This window comes from Hypomesus transpacificus, chromosome 6, assembly GCF_021917145.1.
Source record: "Hypomesus transpacificus isolate Combined female chromosome 6, fHypTra1, whole genome shotgun sequence".
Taxonomy (NCBI): domain Eukaryota; kingdom Metazoa; phylum Chordata; class Actinopteri; order Osmeriformes; family Osmeridae; genus Hypomesus; species Hypomesus transpacificus.
The window spans coordinates 9,811,758-9,835,332 of record NC_061065.1 but is presented as its reverse complement, the minus strand read 5'-3'; the positions used below and the strand labels follow the sequence as shown (position 1 = coordinate 9,835,332).

The 23,575-nt window shown below is 47.7% G+C and overlaps 1 protein-coding gene across 1 annotated transcript in view; it reads left to right on the top strand.

Annotated features, from left to right (window-relative positions):
• The window catches only part of LOC124469057 (neurexin-3b-beta-like), a 47,257-nt gene that overhangs the window by 2,498 nt on the left and 21,184 nt on the right, over nt 1-23,575 (top strand). Inside the window, exons 2-4 of the mRNA XM_047022147.1 lie at nt 9,097-9,268; nt 16,669-16,758; nt 18,361-18,671. Of these exons, the coding sequence (XP_046878103.1) occupies nt 9,097-9,268; nt 16,669-16,758; nt 18,361-18,671 (573 nt within the window). The remainder of the gene's footprint in view (nt 1-9,096; nt 9,269-16,668; nt 16,759-18,360; nt 18,672-23,575) is intronic.

The following is a 23,575-nucleotide window of genomic DNA, read 5'->3' as shown; positions in this document are numbered from 1 at the left end:
CATTAACCCTCAAGTCGGAATCACCAGAACTTGGGGTCTGACTCCACGCCGATGTCCACACAAAATCAAAAATATTAAACAATAAATCAAGTCAAAGAAACAAAATGTCATGCAAAGCTTCTCAGAAGCAGGAGCAGGGGAGGTAGTGAGTGTGTCTGCCTGATTCATGGGACATCTAGCTGAGCCGTTCCCAGAGGGAAGAGAGGAGAGGAAGAATGTTGTAGGTGTCTGATTAGCAGTAATTGGGTACTCTGAAATACAACGGCACCATCTTCTGCATCCCAGCAGCACAGATAGCGTGCTGCTTCTCTGTGGGCTGTCTTGGTAATTGTGTGAGGGTGTAGAGCTAGGAAACAGTGTATTCCCAGCCTTTGATATGCACTTATCTGTTCACTGTTTCATATTATGGAAAAGAAAATTGCATTAAAAAAATAATATGGGTGCCTTATTACATTTTGAAGCAATTAAGCGGTTGATAAATAAAGACGAGGAAATTGTTGAGAGAAAAAAAAAAAAGAATAATTATAATGAATAACTGACAGGGTGGAACAAGGGCGGGAAATGAAAAAACAACTTGAATTTGAATTGATTTGTTTGCTGCTTTTGACCGTAAATTAAACCACATATTGAAGCCATTTTACATGGCCAGACCACAGAGGTGGAGTGTGAGCTTTCAGCAGATAGGGAAGATAAGATTTGAAGACAGCTTGGCCCTAAAATGTCTTAGGAAGTAGGGCACTTACAATGATACTGCCTTAATGCTGCTTCAAGTGGGAGAGACAAGCGACCTAGATATGCTTATAGCTGTTCAGCCATTTTACGTCTGGGTCCCTCAATGCCTCTATTTCACATTAGGTCTTCTCTTCTTATTCCATCCTCTCCAGCACCTGTCTATCTGATCACAATTTCTCTTTCTCAATTTGTTTTCTTTATGTGTCCCCTCCTTCACGTTCTCCTCTTTTTGATCTATCTATCTATCTCCAGCTCTAAACACACCCACATGCTCGCACACACACACACGCTCACTCACGCACGGCACCCACACCCACACTCATAGCAGTGCAGCGCGCAGCTGACACATGAGAACAGCTAGGAGGGGAACTGTTCATCTCTCTCTAACAGCAGGGGGTCCGCTCTCTAGATTTATCTGAAAGGATGTCAAGAAGTAACACGCTCATATCTGTTTGTAAAATGATTATCTAATCTACTTTATAGCCTTTTCCCAATAGCTGCGATATATTGTGCAATATTTTTCCTACTGAAGTACAATATTTTATAGATTGCTCTTGCTTTGCAATCTGCAATTTTATCAGGTTACCCTTGCATGACATTAGGAAGGCCTGGGTGTCTGGTTATGTTGATGTTTTAAAGGGAGTGTGTGTGAGAGGGACATTTTCATCATAATGGAGTTGAGCAGGGAGTGTTGAATAACAGCTAGCTAAGATGCTAGCTAAGAGCTAGCTGGCCTAGCACACACACAGCAGAGAGACAGCTAGCCTAGCACACACAGAGACAGTATTATGTTAGCTGCATTTCTCTAAACCAGCATGTCTCTGAGAGTGCGGCTTGTCTGGGTTGTTATATGTGTGGAAACTGCAAGAGGCAGCTCGGATCCAAGACTGATTCGAGAGACCGCAGATAGAGTGTGGCTAGTCTGGTTTGTTATATGTTTGAGATCTATTACTTTTATCACTTGTATTATTGTTTTTGTTGATTTTATGTAAAGCACCTTGAGCTGCAATTCCTGTATGAAATGTGCTATATAAATAAAGTCTTACTTACTTACTTACTTACTCTGAACCAGCCCTGCAGGACATCTGTTTCAGGTTGGAATTCACTCAAAATAGCACTCCACATTAAGTCTCTGCAAGTTAATCAGCCATGAAATATGGCTTAGGCCCTTTGTCTATGGTCAAAGCATGGAGGTAATTGTTCATCCTCAGCTGATTTAGCCCGCATAAAGAGGTTAACAACGAACCTGCCCTAGCCCGCAGGTTCGCCTGCACTAGGTTAATTTGAAGGGTCTGTCAGTGGGAGAGTTGGGTCATGATACACTACGGTGAAATGAACAGGAATGTCAGTGGGAGAGTTGGGGGGTGATACTCTAAAACGTAGTAGCTATAGCACCATCACCACCCTTTCGTCAGTTTGTTAGTTCCCGGTAAGTGCACATTTCTTTAAAAAAACAACTTAAAAATCTTCTCTTGCGCGCTTGTCGGCAGCATGCAAATCGGTACGTTACCCCATGCATTCATGTGTGTTTTCTGCTGTCTCCTGGACCTCTCTCTCTAAGTCCTGGGGACTGGACACGGCAATGCAGACCTCCACAGTCTGTTGCATAAATTAACCCTTTCAAGTCTCACCCTCCTTTGGTTTAAGTTATGGCATTTTGATGGTGCGAGGCCTTCAGAAAATCAGTAGTGAACCCTGAGGGTGTTTTAAACACGCTGCTGGAAGCTCTGCTGTCATTTTCTCTCCGTGACTGAAGATGTGACTGCAGGCTCCAAAGAAACGGAGCTGTTCTCTGTGGAGAATCGGAAAAAAGGTCAAAGGGAACATTTGTGTTTCTCTCCTTATCTGGGTTTAAGTTTTGCTTAGTAAGTCTAGTAGACAGCTAGGTTTTATTTTATTAGCCTAATATTTCAAAGATAGAAGGGTTGATATTTCTTTCATTTTCTATCTCAAACAATAGGTTGTTTCTCTTCATTAGAGAGAATAGAGCGAGGTAATGCAAGATTAATTCAGTCCTGCCTGATTTATGGGGCACAATCTTCGACCGTGAGAGAGACCCAAATTGAAATTGCACGAATTCACCAGCACATTAAATTAAATATCTACAGAACAGATTCTAATTTGATCACCAAGCTGTTTCAATTTCATTAGCCAGCTCCCTAATGGACTTTCGCAGCTCTGTATTCCATTGAGCACAAATCCTATTCAGCGGCTCCTGCTTTAATGAACCCCTGTCATGCTAGCCGCATGCAGGCAGGCAGACAGGCAGGCAGACAGACAGGAAGGCAGAGAGACAGGAAGGCAGGCGAGCAGGTAGAGAGACACAGACAGGCAGATTGACAGACAGGTAGAGACAGAAAGACAGGCAGCCATACAGGTAGAGAGACAGGCAGACAGACGGAAAGGCAGACAGGCAGACAGCTCGGTGAATATAGCTGTGTGTGTTGCTAAGCTTAAAGCAGTCCTGCTCCTTGTCATGACCCAGCAGAGCTGTTTAAGCTCACTGTGTCTTCATGGAGAGAAGGATGAGAATACATCTGGTGATTTACATCCTTGGCATCCCATACAGCCGCAGCAAAACATTAGTTCAACTCTCATCTCAACATTTACAAATCGCTGGTGGTGTGGAATATTAGTGATGGTGAGGCCTTGTGGGGCTTAATTGCGTTTGCATGCAACCTGATTAGGGGTGGGCTAGTGCTGGCGCCTCTTCTCTTTGTGTTGGTAATGATGCGGATGTAATAGCATGGGTCAGAATGGCAGACATGAAAATATATCAGCCATGCTCTGCCACGCTTGTGTGGTTTACTGACCTTGTAATTATGCAGCGAGCATGGTAATGGCTTCAGCCACACTAATATAAACACCAGAAATGTAGAAATGAATGCATTTATTGGTGAGTGGAAATGTGTGTAAACATTAGCAGTTACCATCTTGTTGTGGCTCAGACTGGAGTTATTTCTGTGTTTCTCAGCTGCGCTTCAGTTCAGCCATTGTGTGCTGTAGCAGAGCTCTCTTCCTGTCTGTCTGCTTCTTTTCCTGTCTGTTTGCTTCTCTTCCTGTCTGTCTGCTTCTCTTCCTGTCTGTCTGCTTCTCTTCCTGTCTGTCTGCTTCTCTTCCTGGTGGAGTACTGCTGAGCTACACTGTCAAACACTCTCTTGCTCTATGAATAGAAGTTCAGAAGTGCAGTAGCTGTATATTACAAAGGGAGATGAGCGGACCAGAGGGTTAGAGACTAGCGAGATACAGAAGGAGAGAGGCTAAAGAGAGAGAGGGAGAGAGGGAGAGAGTGAGAGAGAGAGAGAGAGAGAGAGAGAGAGAGAGAGAGAGAGAGAGAGAGAGAGAGAGAGAGAGAGACCAGAACGTTAGAGACCAGATAGAGAGACTAAAGAGGTAGGAGAGACCGGAGACTAAAGAGTTACAGACCAGAGAGGGTATTGTGATGATTAAGAGAGCAGAAGAGTGTTGGTTCTCACAGGAACACGAGAGAGAGGATGAAAGCGATATTGTGGAGGGGGGAGATGACTCTGCGGTAACGTTGATAAATGTTTTCACCAGACCGTCCGCCATTAGTGTCAGGGCCAGTTACTGCTCTGCACACGGACAAACAGGAAATACAGAAGAACCTAAATAATTAATAAGGCCTGACCCTGCAAGAGAGATTCATATTCCGCAGGACAGGATCAAAGTGCTCAGGCTTTGACATTGAGCAGAGGAGGAGAGGTCTCTCCTGGATGTGAGCTGCCACTCCCCATGTTTATATGAAATATGCAGCGGCAGCTCCTGGACGGAGAGGAGAGGAGAGCAGAGGAGAGAAGGAAAGGAGAGGAGAGCAGAGCAGAGGAGAGGAAGGCCGGGGCTGGCCAGCACTCCTACACACTAACACACTGGCTAATGGACTAGCAAGGCATTGCCCAAGCAATTACCCAGCATTAGACTGAAAAACATTTTTTTTGTTACTGTTACTTAGAGTCGTTTCTCACTCTGAAGGTGTGTGTGTTGGTGTGTGCGCGTGTGTGTGTGTGTTGGTGTGTGTTTGTGTGTGTGAGAAACAGGTTCCTTGCTGCTCGTCTGTGTGAAGATGAGACTCCTGGGCTCTTAAGTGATATAAATATTTAAGTAGCGTTGAGTCGCCAAATGCCCTCCTCACAGCCCAAGGCTACATGCCATTATTAATGTTTAAATTAATTTGTTCTTGGTGACCTCAACTTTCTGGGTTGAATTAACAGAAGTTTTTAAAATTTTAGGGGATAACTGAAGCGATTCAGGCTTCAGTTAGTCATGTGGTCTTAGTCTCTTACAATAGCTATAGTGCAGACGCTAATCACTGCCTCCTCTCACAGCCTTCATGTCTCTGTCTGGTGTGAGAGAGACACACACTGCTACAAATCATTCTGTCATCTCTGAGTTATCTCTGTCAATTACCGTCGATGAACGGCTTGTTGTTGTGAAGGCCAGGACTATAAATCCCTCTGTTTCCCTTCATCTCCCCCCGCCCCTGCATCGATTCCGCCTCACCGGCATCCAAGATGGCGCCGGACCACAAAGGGATAATCTTAGCAGTTGATGAAAGTTGTATGTAATGGAACCTTCCACAATGGGATGTGTCCAGTTTAGTTGATATTGGATCTTTTGCCTCCCATCTGGGATTTTGAAGCCTTTTTATGTCATTCACTACAAATACCACCACATGGAAAATGTTGAAATTGAACACCTTGATGAAGTCATCTTCATTCAGACTCTGCTCTGCAAGATGATGTTAATAGTGCAGTTTCAGTTCATACATGTTTGGCATCCTGCCCTTCTACAGTCCATCCACCATTCCATTCAATTCACTTTAATTATCCAGAAGGGATCTCAGGTGTTCAAGTAACTCTGTGTGCACAGTGACAAAAGAGGTAGCACACCTGGTGCAAGTTGACAAGGCCAGTAAGTATGGAGGGAAAGGGAGACAGACACACACACACACACACCCAGGAAGAGTGTGTGAGACAGTCTGAGTCCTGAGTGATTCTTCAGCAGGGGCTGCTTCTGTTGTCTTATTGATTGGGACAGAATTGGATTGTGAGGTTTTGTAACCGTGGAGTCAGTGTGAGACTCCCTTCATATGTCCCCACCCTGGAGGTCACACACACACACACACACTGTCCCTCACACACACACACACACACACGGTATCCCTCTGTCTCATACACACTGTCCCTCACACACACACATACACACACATACACGGTATCCCTCTGTCTCATACACACATTGTCCCTCACGCTCCCACACAAACACACCATCACACACACCCTCAAACACATGTTGTCCTTCACACACCCATGCTCTCCCTCAGTCTAATTGCTTGTATCTCGGGTCTGATGGAAGGTGAACTCTAATGCTGGAAAAATTCCCCTCCTCCTCCTCTTCCCTTCTCCACCGTCACTCTCGGCTGTTTTACAGAGAGACACTGACAACACACACAAACATGAGTGAGTTGTGTGTGTTTCGTGACAGACAGTTGGTGGGATTGAACCGTCTTCTCCTTCTCCCACTTGTGACAGCGCGGTATAGCTGGACGTCCCAAGGTTGTCCTCTTTTGATCATCGTTCATCAGCACGGGTGTTTTCACCCATGTGTCTTACAAACCTGTGAGCATTTTTCCTTGCTGTATTTTCTTGCCACTTGAACACAAGGGCGGCCATCATCTTAACCAGAAAAAAAGCTGTTCTCCCCCTTTATAAAGACAATGAGAGTCTGTCCCGCCTCTCAAGAGACAGGCCAATAAAAAAGCGTAATTGGAAATGTCAATCAAAGCATGGGAGGGAGAGGCGGGCTGGTGGGCGGGCACTGTACAACAGAGGTGGTAGGGAGAAGCAGGACTTTGAAGAACGCTGCCACACACACACACACACGTGTGTACACACACACACAGCCAAATACGCAGTGCCCTGAGGCATGTGACATTGGAGAATTGGTATGTGTGTGTGTGAGACAGAGAGGGATTCTGGTTGATCTGTATGTTTACAGCTGTGTTTTTCTGCTAGAGTATGTGTGTGTTTGTGTGTAAGAGAGACAGAGATGTATTTTATGGTGGGGATGTACCTTTGATGTGTGCAGCAGGCCATGGTCTGCATGTTTCATGTATCTGCAGGTCAGGTTGGATCAGGCGCAATAATGATGATGATTCAGAAGATGACGATATAACGAGTTTTGTTTTTGTCTAGGCAGCCTTTCATTTCAGCCTTTCTCAATGTCTTCTTTTAATCTGCTAAATGTTTTATCATTATCCTGAAATGCAGATGGTTTTTATACAGCACACATTGAACAAAGCCTTTTCACTTTGAATTCACCTCACCTCTCCCTCCCTCTTTCCCTCTCTCGCCTTCCCCCCCTTCTCTCCCTCTGTTAGCCCCCATATGAACACCATTCCGATTTTAACAGTGTCTCGTCTAATTAATGGCCTTTTACCAGTCTGTGAGAGCAGGATGCTAAGTAGTCAGTGTCCTATGTTCCTGGGCACTCCTATGCTTTCAGAAGATGCATTTTCCATGTTTGCCCTCTCTCTCCTCACTCTCCTCACTTCCTCTTTCATGACCCGCTGAGGTAGAAAGGCTTGCTGCGTTTTCTTCGTGTTGAGCTCGTCAGGAAGTCCTGACACGTCGTGTCCTGAAGTGGGAGAGAGCAGACTTTGCTGCTATTTCGGGAGCTTGGCGTGCGCTCGGGAGTATTTTAACGCTAGCGCTGCTAGACTCGTGGCCAAGGTGTGCATTAGAGCTGTTGATCAAGGTTCTCACTCCCCCAGAGCTTAGCCGGAACATTTAAGGGTCTTGTTCTTGTTCTAGAAGCTTCCACACTGGTACACCTTCCTTCAACTTACTTGAGCCATTTTTATGAAGTAAATCGCAATGAATTATAGGTCTTGATCTGCGGGGCATCTGTGAAGCCCTCTGTAAAAAAAGCTTTTAAAAGGGCAGTACAAATGATTTATTTCATAAGAATTGAACTGAACTGAATTCTGTACAGAACTTATTCTTTAAAGGTTATTGTTGAACCTTTTCCTGAATGTCTTCCTGCTTGTGTCTTTCGTGTGTTTGGAGAGTGTTGTCTGTTAGCAACACTGTGAATTCACTGACTCCGGGCCCAGGGGTTAAAGGTCGCAGACTAGCCGACTTATCAGGTGACAGGTTGAGACACAACAAGCCGCATTTGACCGCAGATCTAAAAGTCGCAGGTCCCCCTCTGTACATCGTTCCGGAAAAAGCATATTATTTGAAAAGCACATGATTTATTTTATTTTCTTCTATAAGTGTTAAATAGAATTGTTCAGTCGCTTGGTATTAGGTAACGAGTGCCAGGCTTGTCTGTTCCCTCATCCATCTATTGCTCACATCAGTGTGGATATATCTGCTCTGTGTTTGTTTTACAACATCCGCCCTCCCCACTGGGCCTGGCAACTCAGAAGCATGTGATTACTCTTACAGCATTCCTGATGGGTTGTAAAACAAACGACCCTGAAAACATAGCGCCTCAACATGCCACTCACCTCTGCGGCTTGTACAATGTTTCCTGGTCCATGAATACACACGCAGCTACAACAGAACATCACAATGCCATCAGGATGGAGTTAGCTGGTCTTTAAGAAGTACTTCTTAACTGCTGAATTTTTCAAATGTACTTGGTGGATGTGAGGGAATGGGCGTGGATTCCGTGTGTGTGTATGATAGTGTGTGTGTGTGTGTGTGTCAGTATAGGGCAAACAGGAAAACCTCTCTGTGAGCATATGTGTACGTATGTGTGTGAGTGTGTGTGTGAGTGTATGGGTGAGTGTGTGAGTGAGTGTATGCGTGCGTCAGTATCTGACAAACAAGTCAAAAACCTCTCTTACTAATAAGTGTGTTGTCCTGTCTGCCGTCAGACAGTTGTCTCCACACACAGGTGGAGGATAACAAGCTAGCTAGCGACGTTCCTCGTGTCTTTGTACCGCAAGTCTTTCATACCTCAACAGCAGTAGTAAACAATATAACTTCCTCTCTGTCACTCCTTACTCTCATTCCCTTGTGTCTCCCAACAGTGTTCAACTATATTTATGTCATTGAGATGTTGTCGTGGCATTGTGGTATTATTTTTTTTGTTCACTGTGCCTGGTGGCTGATATGAAGGCTGGTTCATTTGCAATGTTTTTTGAAAATACAAACCATTCCTCGACTCTGACCACCGAAATACTGTTGGAACTATTTACTTCTGATCCTTGATCTTCTGCTGTACTCTCTACAACCATTCGTATGCCACTTTGGATTAAAGTGTCTGCTAAATGATATAAAATCTCCAGATTTGATCAGAAGTATTTCTCCCCGGTGTGTCCTCTCCTGTTTGCAGGACCAGGGCAAGGTGGGGGTGACGTTCAACATTGGCACGGTGGACATCAGCGTGAAGGAGCTCACCACCGACATCAACGACGGCAAGTACCACCTGGCACGCTTCACTAGGAACGGGGGCAACGCCACACTGCAGGTGGACAACTGGCCAATCAACGAGCACTTCCCCACAGGTACCGCTCGCCTCTCCTTTGACCTTTGACCCTTGGATACTCTCTGCTCCGACAGCAGGGCTGCGGGAGCCGATAGCTTTGTCCGAACCCACTGGACACACCCTGGGTTTAGAGGGGGGAGGGATGGAGAGAAGGAGGATGGAGGGAATGAGAGGGATGAAGAGACGGCGAGGAGATCGAGCGAATGAGGGAGGATGGAGGGATGGAGAGAAGGAGGGAACTGTGCTGTGTTCTCACTCATTCGTCCCACTCATCCATACTCCAGTAATGAAAGAGAGGTTTGCAGGTGAGCCCAGTCCGACCCCGCCCAGTCCGACCCCGCCCAGTCTGACCCCGCCCCCAGGTATTTACAGGGCACTTACTAGGAGTTTTGGAAACACCAGCCTCTTTTCTAACCCCTCCCTCGGAGAAACACCGTTTGTTATTCTGCGGAGCTCTCCAATTTGTTCAAGTGTGAACAGATGTGAGAAGTTAATACGCCCCCCCCCCCTCCTCCCCCCTACCTCCAGTCTTACAGGAGAGCTGGCGTCGTGCACGGACTGACGCGCCTGTGAAGTCCTGACCAGGGCTAAGCCAGCAATCAGTACAACACATGCTGTGGCCCTAATCGTCCTTTCCATGTCCTGGCTCGGCATGTTCTCCGGACACCTGGCCCTGCCCAGAGAAGCAGGCCAAGCCAGTGTCTTTGTCTTGGGGGAGGTATTAGCTAGCCAGCATCTGGCCAACTGGTGACAGGGAAGGGATGGGGGGCTCGGAGGGGGATGGGGGAAAGGATGGAGAGGGGCGGAGTAGGGGGGGAGGGGAGGGTGTGTTGGCTGCTGAGACGCGAAGACACGTGAGCTGTCAGACTTCCCTTGGGACTCTGGGGAATGGGGCTGAGGCTGGGGCTGAGGAGTGGGGCTGAGGCTGGGGTTGCTGAGACTGGGGTGGGGCTGAGGCTTGGGCTGAGCCTGGGAACCTGGAGAGTAGGACAGGCTGAGGCTGGAACTAAGTCTGGGCCTGAGGCTGGTACCCTGGGGAGTAGGGCTGGGTCTGGGTTTGAGGCTGAGGCTGAGGCTGGGTTTGAGACTGGGGCTGGGTTTGGGGCTGGTAAGACTGGGGCTAAGGCTGAGAATGAGGAGCCTTCCTCTATCTCTCACTCCCAGGTCCAAGTAGTGACACAGTGGATGGAATACTAATGAGGTCATCAAACGCTGCCTGCTCTGTTTGGTGGCTCATACACCACCCTCATTTGGAACAGAGACGGGCTGCTCAACTGGAGCGAGGTGAGGGACAGAGAGAGCGAGAGAGGGAGAGAGGGAAAGAGGGAGGTAGGGAGAGGGAAAGAGGCAGAGAAGAAGGGAGGGAGGGTGTCAGGTAAGGAGGGAGTGAGAAAGACACCAAGGGGGGAAAAAGGAGGGAGGAGAGAACATCCTCCACAGCAGTTCTGCACACTCCATTAATTTGGTCTCGCTGTCCTCCCTTTTGATGTGTGCGTCCCGCCCGGCCCTCGGTGGGACTGCTGACCTAGTCTCTCCGCCTGTTAGCCTCCTGGAGGGAGAGACTCTCCTCAGCTCTGCTCAGTTACACCCAACACACTCCCGCCATACTGGGGAATGGCTCAAAATGGCCGACCGCAGTCAGCGACGGCTGATGAAAACTGCCTTCAGAAGGTTTATTTCAGGGAAGGAGACGGTATTTCTATATCATATGTATAGAATTGATGTCTACAACATTGACGATGAATGCAATGTTGTTTATAAATTTGAAAAATAATAGTTTTTATTGCTAAAAATACATACAGCACAGTAGGTAATGGAAAATGTTCCCATATAGTGTGCAGATAATAAAACAAGGATGTCCTTTTTGTACCCATCAGGTCCTCTATTCTTCACTGTACCGCAATTCTCTGGGTAAAATTGTCGATTTTAGACAAGACATTGTCTATTGACAGCAGTGCACATAATGGAAAAGGTCAAGTAGACTTGACTACAGTTCATTGTTGCCTGCAATAACATCTTAGTTTTATTAAAATGTACATCATTCAAAGTAAATGTTAATGTTTATTCATTCAGCTTTTATCCAAAGCAACGTACTTAAAATGCAAATAGAAAGTACAGCCGAAGGTCGTTGTAGAAGGATTTCCGTTTAAGTAGGCTAGCTTCGGTAGAATTCCGCTTGTAGAAAAGTTAAGACTAACTCTTTTTATTGGCTAGTTCTTGTAGGACAGTTGAACCAATAAGAACAGGATCATTCCTGTCATCTCCGGGCCATGACCGGGATTCAACGTTTCTCTGAACATTCTCGAGAGCCCTGCTCCCTCCAATCAATAGCCCGATCAAAGCACCCAATCAGAAACGTCGTTTGACACCTGTTGAGTTCTCTTTCGGTTTTGTCATTTTATCCATAAGCTCTTCTAGTTGATAGAACTCGATTAACTTCGCTATTCTGTCCAAATACCTTTGGCCGCGGGAAAATAGATTGAAAATGCGGCCATCTATTTTTCTCTCTCGCTCTCTGTCTCCTGTGCTGCTAATTTGCGGGACACTCAGCGCTGGTAATTTGACAATGATGGATTTTTTGCCCCCTCCTCTTGTAAAGGTATTGTCATGTGGGGAGTAATTAAGGGTTGGGGAGCAGTAGCATCGACAGGCAGGCAACGTAGCTCTGGGTAAACAACCCAGCGAGCCTCCGCTATAGGCTATTGCGCAAGGGGGTGCGCCTTTCATTTTCATGGCAGTTAACAAGTGAGCGGGTGTCGTGTCATTTGCCTGTCAGTCGTGGCTGCAGTGAGGTTTGTGAAGGCGACAGTTGGCTCGTTTGTCCCAATAAAATGTATCAAATAAATAGGCCTACATATATTTGCGTAGCTTGGTGGTTGTTGTCAGTTTAAATACGCTATAGATAGAAATCTCACGGGATTTAATAAATATTATCGACCGAAATGTAAAGTTGACCCAGACCAAACCCTTATAGCTAATTGTGGTGGGGGTGAGGGGGCTTGTAGTGAGGGGAGGCCTCTCAGGGGCTTGTCCAGACATTTTTGATAGGGGTGGCACAAGGGGTGGCCCGCCTCTGACTGGGCATTTAGCCAATCATATTTTAAGATATTGGGGTGGCCAATCAGATTTCAGGGGTGGCCTGTGCCACCCTAGGCCACTCCCTGAACACGCCACTGGGCCTCTGGTATCAGGACAGTCCTGTTAGCCTCTGCCTCTAGCAGGGCACTGTTATGATCCAGTTATCCACTCTGAAATCACAGGACCCTTCACTGTGATTAGCTGCGGGCGTTTTGGGGGTGTTTTCTGGGTTTTCTGTTTTCTGCTAGGCAATTGAGACAATGAGAGAGGCGTGGAGGGGAGATGAAGGGGAGATGGAGGGGAGATGGAGGGGTGGGCTGATGGATAGAATGAGGTGAAGGAGGGAACTAGGGGGGATGGAAGAAATGAGGGGGCAGATGGAGGCATGGGGAGAATGAGATGTGATGGACTGAAGGATAGAATGAGATGGGATGAGGAGAACAAGGGAGGAAGGAGGGAACGAGGAGGGGTAGAAAGAAGGAGGGCGCAGTGTGCTGTGATCTATGCCGGCCCACTCATCCATACTGCAATCCTGCCTGACTGAATTCTCTCTGTCCTTCTCCCCACTTTCGCTCTCTCATTCTCTCTATCTGTTTTTCTCTCCTTTCGATCTCAATCTCCTCATCAAAGATGTATATTTATTCAGCAATCCGGTATGATTCTAAAACAATGTACACACTGGGGGCGGTGCTCTTTGTTTGGAATGTACACGCTAATCTGTTATGCAACCCTCTGAATCTCTGTGCGCTTGGATTTAAGTACAACATGACCTTTTTGCGTGGGATGAAATCTCTATTGGACCGAGCCGGTCGGAAGTCATCCGCTGTGGCGCGGCTGTGGGAGAGGCCGGACGGCCACGGTTGAGTGACCGCCGTCCAGGCGACTCCTGAGGCTGATCTAGGGGACAGTTGTATGTTTACGTGTGTGTGTGTTGGTGTGTGTGTGTGTGGAGGTGGGGGGCTACTTGAGAGATGGCTACAAACACACACACGCGTGTGCGTCCATCCTAGCAACTGATATTGAATATCCACAGTCACCTCATAGCTGACCCTGACGTCCTCTACTCTCCGTCTCTCCCACAGGAGAAAACCAGCCGACTGTTTGCGAGGACTGAAACAAACACTCATGTTCCCTGCTGGCCAAACGTGTTTAGCCCTTATCTCCGCCAGCATCCCTCCTCACTGCCTCCCTCCAGCCCCACGCTGATGGAGATAAGCAAAGCTATACTGCAGCTTGCGCCCTGACGCTGCCTGTGAACAAGCAAACCTCCAGACCACGCAGTGAATGATGAATGCTCTCTGTCTCGTTGTCTGTCTGCAAGGGGGGAGGGAGGGAGGGAGAAGGGGGAGGCAGAAACAGAGATGGATTGAGAAAGGGAGAGAGAAAGGGAGAGATTGGACTACCAAGAGATGAAGGGAGTAATAGATTTAGAAGGCTGAAACAGTGGAGGGCAGTGAGAGACTGTTCAGAGAGGAGGGGGAATATTCTAGAGAGCTTTGTGCTGTAGGGTGGTTATGAGCTGTAGCCTGGCATCAGGGCTCCTGCAGAGGACGGTGATGTATGAAACACACACTCCTGGTTCTGTGAGAGCCTGAATGGCCAGGGACTGTCACGGTAGATATTTTCACAGTTGTGATCGGGCCTGGGCTTGTCTGGCGGGCTGGGGGTGGAGGGTGGAGAGCGAACGTCGCAACTCTCAGCTTTGTGTTCGCTGAAATGGCGCCACCGGGGGCGGAGAAATTCTGATATTGTTTTGGACGCGAGAAGAATTGAAAACACACACGCATTGTTGCACAGGATCATGACTCACACACACTCGTATGGGGACGCATGGGAAGACGACACATACACACCGCAGACACACACAATGAGAGAGACCCAGATGTTGGTCTGGAGATCTCATTTCTCGAATGTGTACACGCTTGTTAAGACTGCTGGGTCAGTCCTCATCCTCCTCCGTGGAGGAAGAAGGTCTTGACAAGGAGAAAGAGCTGTTTATATTTGAACACTCAAACTTGCACACAACCACAACCTACACAGCTCCTCTGTCAGATCACAGGTGCCGTCTTCTTATGTGGAATATGATTCATGTTTACACGCCAGACTGTCATTTCCAGTCACCTGGAAGCTTCTGCCACCGATGGAGGAGACGCCCTCACTGTTTAACATTCAAATGTACAGAACTTAACTCAATATCTCGGCGCCTCGATCTCTCTACGTGGAAACTTAAGACTCGTGTGTGTTTGTAGAGTGTGTACTGTTATTATAGTTTGGCTTTCACTCCCACTGAGCAAATACTAATAAAGACATCATAGAAAGATCCAGAGGGGAGAGTGAGAGAGCGAGAGAGAGAGAGAGAGAGAGAGAGAGAGAGAGAGAGAGAGAGAGAGAGAGAGAGAGAGAGAGAGAGAGAGAGAGAGAGAGAGAGAGAGAGAGATTGTGGCGTATGAGCTCTGCGTCAGATTGTGGGCGCTTGTGTTTATACCTCAGGGCTTCACACACACACACACACACACACGTGCTAACAGTGTTTGTGGCCTCTGTCCAGAAGAGCCTGTCTCTGGGTGTTTCTGTGTGCCTGCGTGGATCAAAGACACGGAGTCTTTCCAGATACGTATTAACCTCGTCCACCCAGCACCCCTCTAGCCCCCCTGAGCCCCCCCCCCCCACCCCCCCCCCCCCCCTCCAGCAACTGTCTCTACACCCACACCTCCCCTCGCCACCTGAAAGCTTTGAAGAATTGCTCCTTGGTGTTTTTTCTTTTAACTGAAATAAAAGCAGAAGGAAGGAGGGAAGAGAGGTTGACTGAAACAGCCCTCAGTCATTACCTCCACCACCTCCCTGTACCTCCCTCCATCTACCTCTATTTCCCTCTACCTCCACCTCCCTCTACCTCCCTCTAATTTCCTCCATCTACTTCTACCTTCCTCCAGGGAGAGGGGGGGGAGGTGGGGGGGGGGGGTGATACAGGGTGGACCCCCGGGGCGTCACAGTGACGTCCCTCTTCTTTGACTCAGCCCCGTTTGGAGCCTGAAGATGAAGATACGTCAAATGAGTTCCCAGGCCTTTTTCAAGTCTCACAAATCGTGCTCGGAAAGGCTCCAGTCAATATATTATTTACTCCCCCAACGACTGTGAAACAGGTCGACGTGTCTTTGTTTTCTGCAAAAACTTGCCGTTTGGGAACAGAGTGACATTGTCAACGGCACTCATAATTCACTGCACGTTTCACCAACACCAAGAATCTAACAGCACAGAGCTGTAATTGTCATTACTCTGGCTTGGACAAATGGCTGGCTGGCTACTCATGGATCATGTGATCCAGCAGAAGGGAACCTGCTTACTTAAGCTGGTAAAACATAGGTGTTATACATACACGTTATATTTATAGATATGTAGAATACAGCTAACCGTTCTTCACATAAAGTGTGTAGAAGAAACTTGTATTTTCACACGTCTAGAAAACACTGTATATGTCTAGTTGTTAAGATATTATCACACATATAGGAAACAGTGAATATATTTGTAGTTATTCTTGAGATGATCACACCTGTAGAAAAAACACTAGGTAAATGTATCATTATTCTCGAGATGATCTGACGTATAGGTAACCCCAGAGTACAGTTCTAGTTGTCCAGCAGTTTCTATCTAACGCCATCCTATCTCTCTGGAGCTACCCAGAAGAGCTCACACCTTGCTGGTAATGATCTCATCTGTATTCACCTCCCTCTGTACCCCCTCCCTTTGTCCTCCTCACATGGGTGTTTGTGGGGGACCCCCCCCCCCCCCCCTGGTCCCAGCAGGTTTGCAGCGCTATTGCCTCTATTTCCCTCCCTACACCTGCTCCTCTTCCCCTCCACATGCTAGCTGGGCTGACCTGCTCACTGACCTTGGACATGTTAAAGCGGGGTGCTGTCCAGTGGGAGACGACCATGCTAATGACGGCCACTTTAGCTCAGCAGGCTTCTTTCCTACTATCCTTATTTATAAATATATGCAAGGTAAATGTGATTTGTTAAGGATTGGAAACAAGTACATTGTCCAACTAACACTTCTTGCAGGATGTTTGGGTGATTTTGTGGCTATGTGTATTTCAATGTTGCCATGTACAGTCTTCAATATAGGAACGCATGCTTTTCCCAATGGTTTACATTGGTTGTTCGAGATGTTTTGAAACGTCAGCAATTAAACTTAAAACTAAATATCGAGAAAATCTTCATAACAATCCCTTAATCTTTCTTAAACAAGGCTAAACTTTCTTTATAAACCAATGCCTAAATGTAAGTGGTGATGTATGTTGTAGATGTTTTCAGCTCTTTTTTAAACTTTCAAACTTCAAAGCTCACAGCGACATTGAGCGCTATCAAATGGCAAACAAGAAAATCCCGTTCAAATACACCCGGCCGGTAGAGGACTGGCTCCAGGAGAAAGGTAACATCTACTGGACTACTAAAATGTGATTTTTTATTCCTGTCATATCATTGGCTTGTTCCCCTCAAACCTCCGCGAATGAATAACCATCCCTTAAACCCTTTAAACAATAATTAAACTAAAAAATATTGTGATTTTGTTTTCTTCTCATATTCTTTAATTTTTCATTTTTCTCTTATTTTCTGTCCCATTTCCTTTGTTTGATCATTGTTTGAGTTGCTTTGAATCATTGATGGTGAACAGTTAAAGGGACTGAGGGAGAGATTTGAATGCCCTCATTAACAATGCATGAGCCAGACTTTAAAGCTTAAAGTCTCCGTTTATACGGACACAGAAACCACGTTTGTTTATCAGTGAGTGCATAGTTCTGCTGGAGAGACCCTGGAATCTGGAGTATTTTTGCACAGCTACCTTTATGACCACATTCAATGACAAAGTACAACTATGACGAAATCTATGCAATGGATCCTCCATCCTTTTGTGGAAGATCATACAGTAGATATAGTCATTGGTGGGCAGACCTCCACAATCATTGTTTGTTTTACAGGGAATTCTGCCTTGAAATCCAGAATGCATTTTTTGAATCATCCAGCTATTTCAGTCCAGTGAACTGAAGATGGGGTGATGTCAGGTGGAGGGGGAGGACGTGTGGGGGCTTGTGCTCCTCTTGCTATCTGTATTCAATGTCCTACTGACATAATATCATCCTAAACTGCATTTAAAGGTCATGACTTAAACCTCCTAAGATTGTATAAAGTCCCTTTAACACTCTAAAAACCAAACCTGCCTTGAACCCCATTAGTGGTACTGCATGCATGAGTCCACACAATATTCTTTGATGTGTCTGATACCAGCTTTCTGTCCCTGTCATTCCATGCCTGATGTTTTGTAATTGCAAATGTGACAAGTGTGGTCAGCTTGCAGTGAGTGTGTGCCTGTGGGCTCCAGAAACATGATTTCCTGTTTGTGTGCTTCATTCCAGAGCAAATGTTAGTGACGTTGACGTGAGGTGACAGGTCTCACCACTGTTATCACACAACCTGTACACCATCACACTAAAAGACAGGACTTTCTCTAAGCACCAGTCATTGATTTATGCATGTTGTAATCAGAGAATACTTCATAAGCAATGAGATAAAGATTTAAGCCCGGCAGTCCATCAGCTGATAGTACGATATGTATACTAATACTATATGCTCTATATGTATGCATGTAAATGTGTACTAATTATCATCTATAATATACACAGTACTATATGTGTATATGTAATACTATATGCTCTGGGTTGTGAACAACTCACCCTCTGAGCTTATTCACAGTCTCCACACGTCCACAGATATAATCTTTGCACCGAAATTCTAGACTGAGGAATCACCATGCATAACAACAACCTCATCTCATCAGTTCATCTCCCATTTGGTAGCTAAATAGCAGACCCTTGACAAGTAGTTGTGACAGAACAGTCCAAAACGGATTGTGTTCACATCGAGTATGCTGCAATCCTAGTCACTTTAACCCCCCTCCTCATCCTCACCCCTCCCCCTTCCTCACCCCTTCACCTTCCCCTCCCCTATTCCCCCCACCCCCTCTTCCTCCATCCAGGACGTCAGCTGACCATCTTCAACACCCAGGCTACCATCTCCATCGGGGGGAACGACCGCAAGCGCCCATACCAGGGCCAGCTGTCCGGCCTGTACTACAACGGCCTGAAGGTGCTCAACATGGCGGCTGAGGGGCACGCCAACATCAAGATCAACGGCAGCGTGCGTCTGGTGGGCGACGTGCCCGTCAGCCGGGGGGCAGCGAGGACCACCACCTCCGTACCCCCGGAGATGTCCACCACCTTCATCGAGACCACCACCACCCTGTCCACCACCACCACCCGCAAGCAACGCTCCCCGCCCACCATCCAGGTAGGGGTCTGGGTGGAGGGGAGATGTAGGGGGAATAAGGGATGGTGGGAGGTGGGGGAGGTGGGGTGGGGGAGGGGAGGGGGTGGAACTCTCTTCTCCCGTGGTCATGTTTCAGAAGGCTGCACTCTCTCAGTGTGAGTATTCAGAGAGATATCTGTTCCTGGCTCTGCTTCTTGGCTGAGTGTTCCAGCGGCAGAGAACCGAGACTCAGTCGTGACCCAGTCGAGCAAAGCTAGGCTGCCTCCACGCCTGCCTCCGTGCCTGCCTCCGCGCCTGCCTCCGCACCTGCTTTGGTCTTCAGCCTCCGCGCCTGCCTCGGCCCCCTTATACTGCTACTGTAGCTACTGTCTGTCATGCCTCGACGGGCCCTGGATGTCTCTCCTGTCCTTCACCCCTCTCTCCCTCGCGTTATGCCTTCCCTCACACCTCATCCACTCTATCTTCCTCTCTCTGTCCTCCACTTCTCATAATGGAGAGCTTTGTGAAACGCATCCTGACTGTAAGCCAATGAATGTCCCCAGCTCGCCAAGAAAGTAATCATGCCAAGCGTCCCATTGATGTCAGAGGACAAATTGAACTGGCAGTGTTCATATTAAAGCCATAACTCTCCCTGGAGCGAGGGGAGAGCAAGATGGGAGAGAGAGGAGAGAGAGAATGAGAGAGAGAGAGAGAGAGAGTGAGAGAGAGAGAGCGGGAGGAGAGCGGAAGGGCCAACTGGACACCCGGCAGGCAAGACAGCAGTTATCTGCCTCTTCACCTTTAAACAGATTGTCCAGAGCACAATAACGATGACCTCTGGCGTCAGACAGCGCTTCTGTCTGACTTTATCAGTTCAGAGGGCAGGCGAGGAAGGTGGGGGTGAGAGAGAGAGAGTGGGAGACCGACAGAGAGAGATAGATAGATAGAGGGAGAAGGAGACAGACAGCAAAGAAGAGACATCGAGAAAAACAGAGAACATGACAGAGAAAAAAGGAGGAAAGTCTATTGAATTGGTGTGTGTGCGTGTAACTATCGCCAAGGTCTCCAGTGTCGGCCTGGTGTGTGTCTGGGGACATGTCAGGGGGGAGGGATGTTAAAAGCTGTGTTAAGCCGTCTGCCTGTCTGTCTGCGTGGCATGGGCAGATCCTGGTGATGGGCTGGCATCCTGCTGAGTCAGATGCATTACAGCCTCCTCTCACCAGCACACACAAGGTCACTGGGCAGAACGGCTGGTATTAGGGAGGAAAAGAGCATTTTATGTCCCAGGCTATTAATATCTAAGAGGATCGATGAGGGATCTGTCTATCATGACTGAGACTGTGTATGGGACTCTATCTGCCCAAGGTGAAAAGACATGGAGCATATGAGCTCTTTTTAAGAGTGCTGTACTGCTGATACACTAACAGTATTTTCATACTCCAATATGTCCAGGAAGAGAAACTGCAGTCAACCATGGACTCACTTCCGGCCTACCGTCTCCAGTTCAGTCGCATGACATGAAGTTTGAGCTTCCATGTTTTGGTGTGACATCTCTGGTGCTGGCTCGCTGCCTGGCCAGAGTGCTTTTCTGACTCCTGCTGTGGCAAGGCCTTTTCCCTACCCTGGGCCTCTGCTTTTCAGGCCTCTGCTTGACTGTCAATCCAGCGTCCAGAAAGAGTACAAGCAGGTTTTCTGTACTCATGTACGCTGCCCCTCTGGACAGACAGGAGGGAGAGATGGAGGGAGGGAGGGAGGGAGGGAGGGAAGGAGGGAGGGAGGGAGGGAGGGAGGGAGGAGGGAGGGAGGGAGGGAGGGAGGGAGGGAGGGAGGGAGGGAGGGAGGGAGGGAGGGAGGGAGGGAGATGGCACTGTTAGTGATGCTGTGCTCTTGGCTAGACAGGTTTGTTGCTGAGACTTGCTTTGTGTGTGTGTGTGTGTGTGTGTGTGTGTGTGTGTGTGTGTGTGTGTGTGTGTGTGTGTGTGTGTGGCTATTTTGGTCTGCAACTCTGACACATTCCCTGGTGCTACTAGCCCCTCCAGGTCCCAGGAGGTGAGAGGTGTTGGATCACATTCCCTCTGTGGATCAACAAAACGACAGAGGGAGGGTAAAAGAGGAGAGGGAGAGGGAGAGGGAGAGGGAGAGGGAGAGGGAGAGGGAGAGGGAGAGGGAGAGGGAGAGGGAGAGGGAGAGGGAGAGAGACACAATCTCACGCTTAATTAATTATAGCCCCACAGGGACACAGGCTACTCTTTCTCTCCTCTCTCTTTCTCTTCACTTTCTCTCTCTCCATCTCTCTCTCTTTCTCTCCTCTCTCTCATTTAATCATGGGGACTGGAACTGGTAGCAGAAGACAGGTTAGTGTGTGTGCGTGTGTGTGCATTTGTGACTGTGTGTGTGTGTGTGTGGGGGGGGGGGGGGGCAGGCAGTGAGGAGGCGGTCCCAGAGGGAGGGTGGCTGATGTTTGGGGAGTCAGAACCTTCTGTACAGCAGCTGTTATGAGAAATCAACAGAGACTACTTTAGCGAGCAGAGAGACTAGCTAATGTTAGCAAGCAGTGCAGTCCACTACTCTCCCTATGGCCTGAGTGCATTTTTTCGAGGAAGCCTTCTCTGACTTAACACAGGGAGTTGTGTGTGGTAACCGGTTGTTTTCAAGAATCACTTCTCTCTCATAAAGCCCCAAAAGGAATATTCATAAAAAATTAAGAAAAACAATCACTATCGCAAAGCTCTTCACCAGAAAGAAATCCTAACATGAACAAGTTATAGTACAAGGTAGTTATAATGTATGAACCGTGCTGTGAGATTTGTAACTGCTGTGATGAGAGAACTCTGTACAGTTTACCCAGATAGAGAGAATCTCAGCCCTGGAACATAGATTCAAATCACAGATTTCACCTCTCTCTCTGTCTCTCTCTCTCTCTTTCCCTCCCCTTCCCCCTCTCTCTCTCTGCCCCAGAATCCAGATATACACCTGGTGATTTCACTACTTTTTATTCGTTTAGCTGTCTGCACATCCTTGAAGTGAGCCACCTGCCCCAGGCGGTGAGCTGGTCATCAGGGGGGCTCTTCTTCCTCGCTCCCCCTCAGTCAGGGAGACATCCGCGCCTCTCGCTCAATTAACTTCCTCTCTCTGGATATACTGGGGAGCAATTAGGAGCAGGGGCTACAGTCTGGAGTTCCACTGGGAGAGAGAGAGAGAGAGAGAGAGAGAGAGAGAGAGAGAGAGAGAGAGAGAGAGAGAGAGAGAGAGAGAGAGAGAGGCGAAGGGAAAGGGGGAAAGAGAGAATAGATGAGAGGGATGGAGGGAGAGAGGTGGGGAGACAGAGAGAGAGAGGGATAGAGAGGGAGTAGGAGGCTGAGGGAGAGAGATGCAGGAAATAAAGGATGGAGAAAGAGAAAAATAGAGAGGGATGGAGGGGGAGAGGGAGGGAGGGAGGGAGAGACAGAGATGGGAGTGGAGAGGGATGGAGAGAAAAAGCTGCAAGACGTAAGGGAGGAAAAGAAAATAGAGAAAGAAACACAGGGATGGAGACAGAGGAAAGCAGGACTTACTCTTTTGGTGTCTGTGAGAAATTACATCCTTCCATCATCCTCATGTGGGTAGGCGTGGGGCAGGAAGATGAATGAAGGGGTGAAGAGTTACCACAAGAAACCGCATCCCGACTGTTTCAGCTGAACATCCACGAAAACACCATCCAACAGTTCCTTTCTTCTACTGGAAAAGGCAACGTTACAAATCTATAACACTACAAAAGCACAACTTTACATGGATTAATTAACCTGATATGTGTGTTTGTGTATAGTATGTGTGTACAGCATGTGTGTGTGCGTATAGTATGTGTGTGTGTGTGTGTGTGTGTGTGTGTGTGTAGAGGTATTAGTGCAGTGGACCTGGAGGGATCAACATCCCACACAGAACCGGCCGTTCAGGGAGCTTGTAATTGTGTAAAGGTCAAACTGGCATATAGGCATGCCTTTACCCATTAATACTCTCTCTCTCTCTCTCTCTCTCTCTCTCTCTCTCTCTCTCTCTCTCTCTCTCTCTCTCTCTCTCTCTCTCTCTCTCTCTCTGTGGCCTGTGTTTTCCAGCTGAATTCTGAGAGATGGATGCTGGAGGCCTGTTTGGAGGTTCCAATTAGAGATGCTGACAGACTAATGGAGCCTCTTCTAGTGTGTGTGTGTGTGTGTGTGTGTGTGTGTGTGTGTGTGTGTGTGTGTGTGTGTGTGTGTGTGTGTGTGTGTGTGTGTGTGTGTGTTGCTTATTATGGAACAAGCCAACCTGTGAAATCCAAGCACACATGCACACCAATCTCCAAGACAGAATGGTGCAGCACACACTGTGTGTCCGTGGTAATGGTAGAAGTCCCTGTTCTGTCACATTCTGACAAGAGAAGAAGCTGCCACTCTTATAGTGGTCTCTGCTCACTGTGTTAGTCAGCCAGGAATCTGTCATGCAGGCCTGGGCCTCTCTCTCTCTGGCTCTCTCTCTCTCTGTCTCTCTCTCTGCCTTTTTCCCTGTTTCTCTCTCTCCCTCCCTCTGTCCCTCACACACCCTTGATACTCTCCCTCCCTCTCTCACTCCATCAGTGGGGTTCTGGTGCATCTCTGCTATTGGGGAGGCAGTCTATCTGTTGGGGAGCCAGGCCATGGGGGGGGTGGGGGGGGCTGTAATATATGTCCCTGTGTCCCACTGAGGAGATCGCTCCACAGGGGGTGTGTGTGTGTGTGTGTGTGTGTGTGTGTGTGTGTGTGTGTGTGTGTGTGTGTGTGTGTGTGTGTGTGTGTGTGTGTGTGTGTGCGTGTGTGTGTGATTGATGTGTGTTGTTTTCTTCTCCCATGGTGTGTGAACTCCCCACCGGGAAGGCTGACAGGACACAAATACACTTACACACATTCTCACACACACACACAAACAGCGGTATTACTGGGTTTTTCTATACCTCT